The sequence below is a fragment of the Centruroides sculpturatus genome, unplaced genomic scaffold (genome assembly GCF_000671375.1).
Source record: "Centruroides sculpturatus isolate CEXI.00-Female unplaced genomic scaffold, Cexi_2.0 scaffold653, whole genome shotgun sequence".
In the NCBI taxonomy this organism is placed as follows: Eukaryota; Metazoa; Arthropoda; class Arachnida; order Scorpiones; family Buthidae; genus Centruroides; species Centruroides sculpturatus.
Genome location: NW_019384874.1, coordinates 49,764 through 58,197, shown reverse-complemented (window position 1 = coordinate 58,197; position 8,434 = coordinate 49,764). Strand labels below are relative to the sequence as shown.

The following is an 8,434-nucleotide window of genomic DNA, read 5'->3' as shown; positions in this document are numbered from 1 at the left end:
TAAACTAATTGAAAATTCAAAACAAAACAAACACTTACTTACATGCCAATACATCAGCTTGTGTGTTTCCTGACAGTAGGCACCAAACATGGTTATTTATTTGGGCATGTGTCTGTCATTAAGCATCCCCAGTTGTATTTTCTTCTTCTGGCAAATATTTCATTGATCTGAAAAGAAAAGTATTAAGTTTTGTGTGGCCTCTTTGGTGGGAAGGTACTTTTAAATTGATAAGATGTCAAGCGGATACCTGAGATATATATAAGGGATACCTTGTGATATTTGTATATACATACATACACAGGTATCCCTTGATTAATGCAGTTAATTAATCCCTCAATGCTATCACATATATCAAAATTGTGTTAATCAAATACAGTGGTACCTCTACCTGCTAGAACAAATTTTTGGTTAATAACAAATAATTTTGTTTTAATTTTGTCATCAGTGCGAAAGTTTTCTGTGATAAAAATAAGTAACTAATTTAGAAATAAAATGAAACCTTAGAGCTCCCTTTGTTGTTGGATTGGCCTTTCCTTAATCCATTAGAGATTAAGGATAGGGCAATCCAACAACTAAGGGGACACGTGTCCCAATATACAGGCACCCCTGTTACAATTCAAGAGAAAATATAAATGAAAAAATTATTTATAAGAAATTAAATTATATCTATAATTTAAAAATTCTTTAATAATATATAAACTATGAGCATTTAGTTAGAGACTTCATACATTATTTGTTTTTTTCTCATTTATCTAGAGTTCAAACTGCTGGTCTTGGTGGTTTGAAACATAATACAGTTATTATTGGTTGGCCATATGGATGGAGACAAACAGCTGATGAAAAATCTTGGAAGGTTCTTTTAGGTATTTGATTAAATTTTAATTTTTACATTACATTTATAAAACATAAAAAAAATCAATTTAATATATAATGAAAATATTTATAGTTAAATTTCATCAAAACATTGTATTAGGCTTTATTATGAAAATTTCAAAGTTCAGTTGATTACTTTGAAAATTTACTAGTTTAGTTACATTCAAATTTTTTAATATGATAGTCTCAATAAATGCAATGAAATTCAAAAATTTCTACAGATATCTTAGTTAACCTATCAGAAATTGTAAGAATATCAATTGATTTTTTTATAAATAGTTATAGAGTTGAAAGATGATGCAAACAAAAATTTTATTGGATTTATTTCAAAGTCTTATGTAATAAGTATACAAATTTTGGAGGTTTTTCTACAGTGGTCTTTTACAGTTTAACAAACAAAGAATGCCAAATATATATATATAAAAACACATAACAGTATATATATACTGTTTTAAAAAATGTTTGAAGTGTTTCAAGCATTTTTTAAAACATTAAAGCATCTGAAACAGGGTTATTTAAAGCATGTGTTTTAAACAGTTTAAAACCACAGAAAAAAACCAGCTAAAACTTTATATATTTTCTGTTTTTTTTTTCCTGACATCCTAAGTGACTGTTTGGATTACTTGTACAGTACCTTTGCACAGCCCTGTTGCTAATGCTCCACCATTTGATCAGTGATGTAAAGTTAGTATATTAACTATTGAAAACAGTGTGTGGTGTAGTGTTCATTTGAATTTTTATTATATTAATTTCTACATTAAACAAGCTAAATAAGTTTACCATGCATAAATTTTAGTGAATTGCCGACATGTTCCACAACTAGTTATTGCCAAGCAATTGAAGGAGTACCATTCCTCTCGTTTACCATTTGTTCACTTTTTACACCTACTATAAATCCATGTCTTATATATATATATATAATGTCAGCATGTATAATAATTTGTTTTATTGAAGAAATTGGATAAACATCATATTTTTTGTCAAAAGGTTCTTCTGCAAAGTGATCTTAAAATTACACAAAAGCAATACATAATGTTGTATCTAAGTATATTTTTAACTTTAAAAGAATGTAAGTTAGAAACCTACTTTAATTAATATTAATTACAAATACTTTCAGTCTAAGGCACTATTTAGCTACAAAGTTGAATTTATAAGATGATTACTTTTCTGAGACTTTGAACTGATAGATAAAAATGTATTTAAATTATCTGAGTTAATTATTAATTTGCCACAAATAATAACCCTTTTTCAATACATTAAACTGTTAGGCTTTGTATAAGGCAGTGTTTCTCATCATTTTAAAGTCCAAGACCAGTAAAATATCTGAAAAATTCTACAGACCACTGAATTATGTAATTAATCCTATGGGTATTATCAACATTTGGGATAGACTGTGCCATTTATAACATAATGAATCTAAAAGCAACTTTTAATTACATGCAGTATGGAAACTAATTAATTATAATTGGAAGCAAACTATTAAAAGTGAATCTGTTCTGAATTAAGTCTGCCTGCGCACCACCTCTCCCATAGTCGTGGTCCACAGGTTGAAAAATGCTGTTATAAGGCATTACTAAAAATGTAAAGCTGTAATAAATTGAAAATTTAGAAAGATAAACAAGTCAGAGGAGAAAACACCAAACAAATAGTAGTTTGAGTCATAATTCAAATGCTTGCAAAGAACACAAACAGATAATTGTGACTAGTATTTCAAGTTAAATACAGTAGATCCCCCTATAAGACGGTAGATACGTTCCGTTCTTTATGAATCAATTTTGTAGGAATCATAGTTTACGGACTACGGCTGTTTGAAAGGTTTTCTTTCATAAAATTAATCGATTCTAGACTAATTCGACTCAACATTTCCAAAATACGTATATTTTTTTTAAAATAATCCGTATAAACTACGTTATAAACAAAAAATTGTAGGATTACTTACCGAGTGTGTACCCTTTGACTACGCTCGTTGCTAAAGCTTGGTTTCGTCGCGGAACAGCGCATCAAATTGCGGCCGCGATTTCTGATATTATTTTTCTGCGAAAACTTCGTTGACCTTTGGAGACATCATTAATATAAATAATTTTTATGGCCGTTAAATAAGAAATGTTTCTTTCACAAGAAATGTATAAAATTACAGTACTAAACAGACGATAGGTCGCCTAACTCGCCGTAGCGTGACGCTAGACGGCGAAAAATATATATTTAATTATAATAAAGTTACAATAAATTAAGTTAATATATAATTATATATACAGTACCTAATTTATATATAATTAATATATAATTATATGTACAGTACCTAATTTATATATAATTTATATAATACTGTCCAGACGATAGAAATCTCTCCGTAGCGTGGCGCTACGGACGGCGGGTAAGTAGTTCGGCTGCCCGATGACGTTTTACGTATTATAGGAGTTATTTTTACCGTTGTTTACGGATAATGCCACAATTTTTATAGGAATCATAACTATAGGAAACGGTTTTATAGGGGGATCTACTGTACTAAGTAGTTATTAATAAATGTTTAAATTCAAGCTAAAGACTTGGGTTTGTAGATATTAGAAGAATTAGATGAAAAACAGAATAAAGTAAATGAGGATAAGGTTGAATTTATTTTAAAACTACTAAATTTAATAATAGAAGGAAAAAAAATAAATTAAATTCTTATTTTACGGATTATTGAATTGTTTCCTAAGTTTGAATTATTACCTTATTAAATTTATTTGAAAGTTTTATGTTAGCAAGAAATTTAAATAATAATTATTTATTTATAAATAAGGCAAATATCATCTTAAGTTCAAGAAGTAATGATCAATATCAGTATTTCATTTTGAATTATTTTTATATATTTGCTGTTTGTTTTTGAATATGGGTTTGAAAATCATCTGGAAGTATTACATTGTAAAAGAATGTAATATTTCCAGATAGAACATTTTTAAATTAACAAACTATGAAATGCCTATTTTTCAAATAAATTTTAAGAATTTTAAAAAAGAAATTGTGATTGTTGTAAATGTTTAGTTTTATATCAAAGACTTAAACGTCTTAAAATTAACTTTACAGATACCATAAGGGCAGTTATTGCTAGTAAAAATGCTCTCTTAGTGCCAAAAGGAATTAATCAGTTTCCCGATAATAACGAGAGGATGTCTGGAACTATTGATGCATGGTGGATCGTTCACGATGGTGGATTACTCATGCTAATTCCATTCTTACTTAAACAACATAAGACTTGGAAAAATTGTAAATTACGCATATTTACTGTTGCTCGTATCCTTCAATAATAAATTTTACTAAAAATTTTTTATTTTTACATTTAGTTTTGAATTAAATTATTAATATGACTTATATCTTTTTAATCTTTAATAGTTTTTCTGATTAATTCAAACCCTTATTTATAGTAATTTCGTGCAAATAATATGCAATGGCATATATCCAGCATAAAATTTTCCTGTGACTCTGGAGCTACCCAAGGCATGACACTTTTTGATCTGAAGTTTAGAAGGTACCATCTCAAACATTACAATTTCTATTAGCATTTCATATGAAGAACTTAGCCTGGAAATTTTATAACAAATCATTAAATTCGAGATTATTTTATACTAATAAACTATAGACAAAATAATTTTCCAAGTTTCTAAGCTATAATGTTACACAAATATATTACACACGCTCATTTCGGGTAACCAAATTTTATGTCAGAAAGAAACGTTTACATTCCTGTCTCGGGACATCTTCGGCTTAAAATATTCAGGCTTGACATAAATCTAACAAGTAAGAGAGGTGCCCGTCTTACGTCTAGTGCCATCGAATCTTGGGTGTTATCATTCCCCAACGAACCTACTCAAAATATGTATTAGAAATTACTCTATAATTCTAATTGCCATTATTTTAGCTATTTATATTTATTTTAGTGTGAATATTATTCTTAACCAGAACTGTAGAATTGGAAGATAATAGTATTCAAATGAAAAAGGATCTAACAACTTTCTTGTATCATCTGAGAATTGAAGCTGACGTGGAAATTGTAGAAATGGTATCTGTTAATCTTTATTTGTTTTCATTTAATAAAAATAAATTCCTTACTACAGAAAATATACACTCCGCTGCAGCATTTAGCAGATTTCATAAGTAAGTCGAATTTCAATATGTAACCTGTCAGACACCGTTATTTCCTAGGAAATAACGGTGTCTGAATGGGTTACATATTGAAATTTAAAACATAAAATAGAAGCAGAAGGATAAATCATAGTAAATCGAATCTTGACGTCCACACAGAGCTGGCCAGAATTGCCTAAAATCTGTGGCAAATTAAACATTGTATTCACTCAATTTTAAGAAAGACATATTAGAAAATTCATTGTAATAAATCTTACAAATTTAATGGGAATTTGCTAAAGATATTCTGAATAATATAATTTTCTTCCTGGTAGATCGATACAGATATTTCGGCGTACACGTACGAAAGAACTTTGATGATGGAGCAGAGATCGCAGATGTTGAAACAGATTCGTCTTAATCGAAGAGGAACACTTACCATGGTAATTCTAAATCATTTATAGAGAAAGAGCTTACATTTACCACCTTAATAAAGTTGGAAATTTTCTAAGGCTGTCAAAAAACTAAGGAGCGTAAGGTCCCTTACTTATTAAGGAATGACCTGTTACGCCAATATTTTATTTCGGCAATTATTTTATTTTAAAAAGACTCGTTCTTTGGGTCGGTGACCACAGAAGAAGGGGGAGTAAAGAGTTTTTCTTTGTCCAAACAGACGATCGCGGACTCAGCGGTGGGCGGTTCGGCCACCAAAGTGCGATTCAACGAAGTGCCAGAAGAAGAGAAGGACTGCGAACTGATCGAAGTGGCGGCCGAGGAAGGAGCGGAGAAGAATCCCAGTCCCCGGAAGGAGGGATCGGCCGCCTCTTCCAAGCAACCCTCGCCCGACAGACAGGCCTCCGTTGGTCCCGAAGCCAATGGTTCCCCAGAGAAGGCAGAGAAGGTGGATGGCGTCCTGAAGGACAAGCCTGAAACCAACCGAGCTTTCGACGAGTTACTCAAACTTCAACCGTAAGTGCTCTTCTTCCTCTAATTAAATTGCCGGCCCATTTTCTCCTCTCTCAACTCACCAAATGTCCTTTCAGAGACGAAGCCAACGTCCGTCGCATGCACGCCGCCGTCAAACTGAACGAGGTGATGGTCAGCAAGTCGCACGAGGCTCAGTTGGTGGTACTCAATCTTCCCGGCTTACCCAAGGCGGCCAAGACCGAAGAAAATTGTATCCTTCCGTGCAGATTTCTGGTTGGACGTCCGGGTGGGGACGTTTACCGCGCTCCACAACGGACAGATCCGCGGCAGAATCCCAAAAGATCGGAATTCCATCGAAACTAACGGAATCCTCTCGTTTCCACTATTTTCTACCGTCTCGGGCGCCGTTTAGTCGAATGAACATCGTTTATTAGGCTAGACGTTTCGCCCATGGCGGTAGCGTTAAAAAAGGGCCCTGGCAGCTTCCCAATGCGGGAAGGCAGCCGCAGAGGGGAGAAGAGCGTTTTCCTTGACACCGCCCAGACATGGAGTTCATCGAGGTGTTGACCGAAGGCCTGGACCGAGTGCTGATGGTGCGCGGCAGCGGACGAGAAGTGATGACCATCTACTCGTGAATCCTCCCGTCCGACCCCACGCGGCGGACGGAGGCGACGGTCCCAGTTTTCCCCACTCCTCCCCCGGGAAGGCGGCGGTTCCCCTTCCGCCGCGCCGTCTGTCGGTCCGTTCCGCCAGCGCCGCCCGGCGGACGCTCCCCGTAGTGGTATTTTCCGAGCCGGCCGCGGCCGTTTAGTGGTCTTCCGCGCCTCTTTTGCGCCGCGGCGGGCAAAGTAAGGTTTAGGACGGCCCAAAAATCTCGATGTGGTAGATCTAGTTCCGCCGTCGACGACTCTTTTCTCTTCAGTCTTCGGTCTCTTCGTCGTGCTGGTGCCCGTGTCTCTTCTTTCCGCCCCGCCTGTTAACCTCCGGCCCACGGTCCACCCCGGCGCCACCTGGCGGCGGGGCGGCCCGGCCGGACGCCAATCTCGGGATGAACCTTTGGCCGTGGCAATACAGTATAAATGTATATAACCCGAGGTTTAGCTCAGAGAATTATTATTATTATTATTATTATTGTAAAGGTTATCGATCGAGAGATTTATCGTCGTTGACAAAAACGTTGTTTCGTGGCCACGCGCGTTTAGCCGCAATCGTCAGTTTTCCAACGTCCCGCCGATAGGTGAATATATATATATATACACATATATACACTTATATATATATACATATATATATATACACGATGTTAAGCAGCAGAGTTTTTATAGTAGCGGCCTTTGCGTCTGGGCGGAAGCCGTGGGAGATGAAACCGGTTTTCGGAAACGACGCGCCGCCGACCAGTCTGGACGCCTGTGATAAACACTCTCGGCTACTGCCAGATCCGAAACCGGTTTCGGGCGGAAGAATCCGCCGTCGGGGTTTTACACCTTTCCGCGGGTTTCTCCTTTACACCTTCGGCTTCCGGCCGGTCCCCGACTCCCGCCTTCTCCCGGCAGGGGAGGTGGCGGGACCCCCGGGCGCCGACCGACCGGAAAAGGGTCCGGCGGCCGGGCTCTTTCCGCCCGTACGACCGTCGGAGGTTTGGTTCCCGCAGATTTTTCCATCACCTTTCTCGTGCGGTGTCCTTAGAATCGTTCATCCGCAGTTACTGTTAAAATTTAAAGATTTCGTTGTTAGTGTCGAATAAAAGTTTTAATGTTTTTGACAAACTCTCCTTTTCTTTCTCTTTCCGCTGGACTTTGCAGTTACGGAAAAGACGGTAAAAGATTGGACTTTTCGGAACGGTCGATAGAAGGAACGAGGAATTAATACTAATTTTTTGATAATTAAACGGTTCGTTTCGGTCGCGCCTTTTCCGTTCCGACGGTTGGCGAAAATCGTCGTCTATCCGCTGTCGGGGGACGAATCCCTCCCTACGTGAAATTTCCGAATTTTCTCGATAAATATAATCGTCTCCGCTCTTTCCTGCACCTGAAAAATCTGTAAGCGGTGCTTGCATCCTCTGACTTATTCGGACGATTCGGCTCCACCCCATAAATCCAGGTTTTTTTTTTTTTTGTGGATTTACGAAAAGCTTTCCCTAGCCTAAATCTCCAGATATTTGCAAAAAACACCGAACGGTCGACCTAGGCGAAACACCTAATAATTAATTTACGTCGTACTGGAAATACTAAGATAAATTAAATACCGTTGGCCGAGTGGATAAGATTACCACCACACCGGTAGTGGGTGACGGAGTTTTCTTCGCGTTAGTAACATCTAAACAGGGGCAGGTTTCCCTTACAAATTTCCTCGATTGTACAGTACAATGCGTCTGTACATCTAAAGAGTGAAAATGGAAGATCCGTCTTAGCTGAGTCGTTAGATTACTTGAGAGCATAGCGCGAGGACCAGTATGAGTTAATGTGTCAGAGTCGTTAATAACACTGATAATTTGAAATTACAGATGAGGATATAGATAAATCAAAAATAGTTA

The 8,434-nt window shown here is 36.4% G+C and overlaps 1 protein-coding gene across 1 annotated transcript in view; it reads left to right on the top strand.

The window, feature by feature from the left end:
• LOC111630925 (solute carrier family 12 member 6-like) overlaps positions 1-7,810 on the top strand; it is a 132,875-nt gene extending 125,065 nt beyond the window's left edge. Inside the window, exons 19-25 of the mRNA XM_023375084.1 lie at positions 757-863; positions 3,940-4,146; positions 4,821-4,912; positions 5,310-5,417; positions 5,648-5,943; positions 6,018-6,151; positions 6,445-7,810. Coding sequence (XP_023230852.1) covers positions 757-863; positions 3,940-4,146; positions 4,821-4,912; positions 5,310-5,417; positions 5,648-5,943; positions 6,018-6,151; positions 6,445-6,536 — 1,036 coding nt within the window. The 3' untranslated portion in view covers positions 6,537-7,810. The remainder of the gene's footprint in view (positions 1-756; positions 864-3,939; positions 4,147-4,820; positions 4,913-5,309; positions 5,418-5,647; positions 5,944-6,017; positions 6,152-6,444) is intronic.
• The last annotated feature ends 624 nt before the right edge of the window (positions 7,811-8,434 follow it).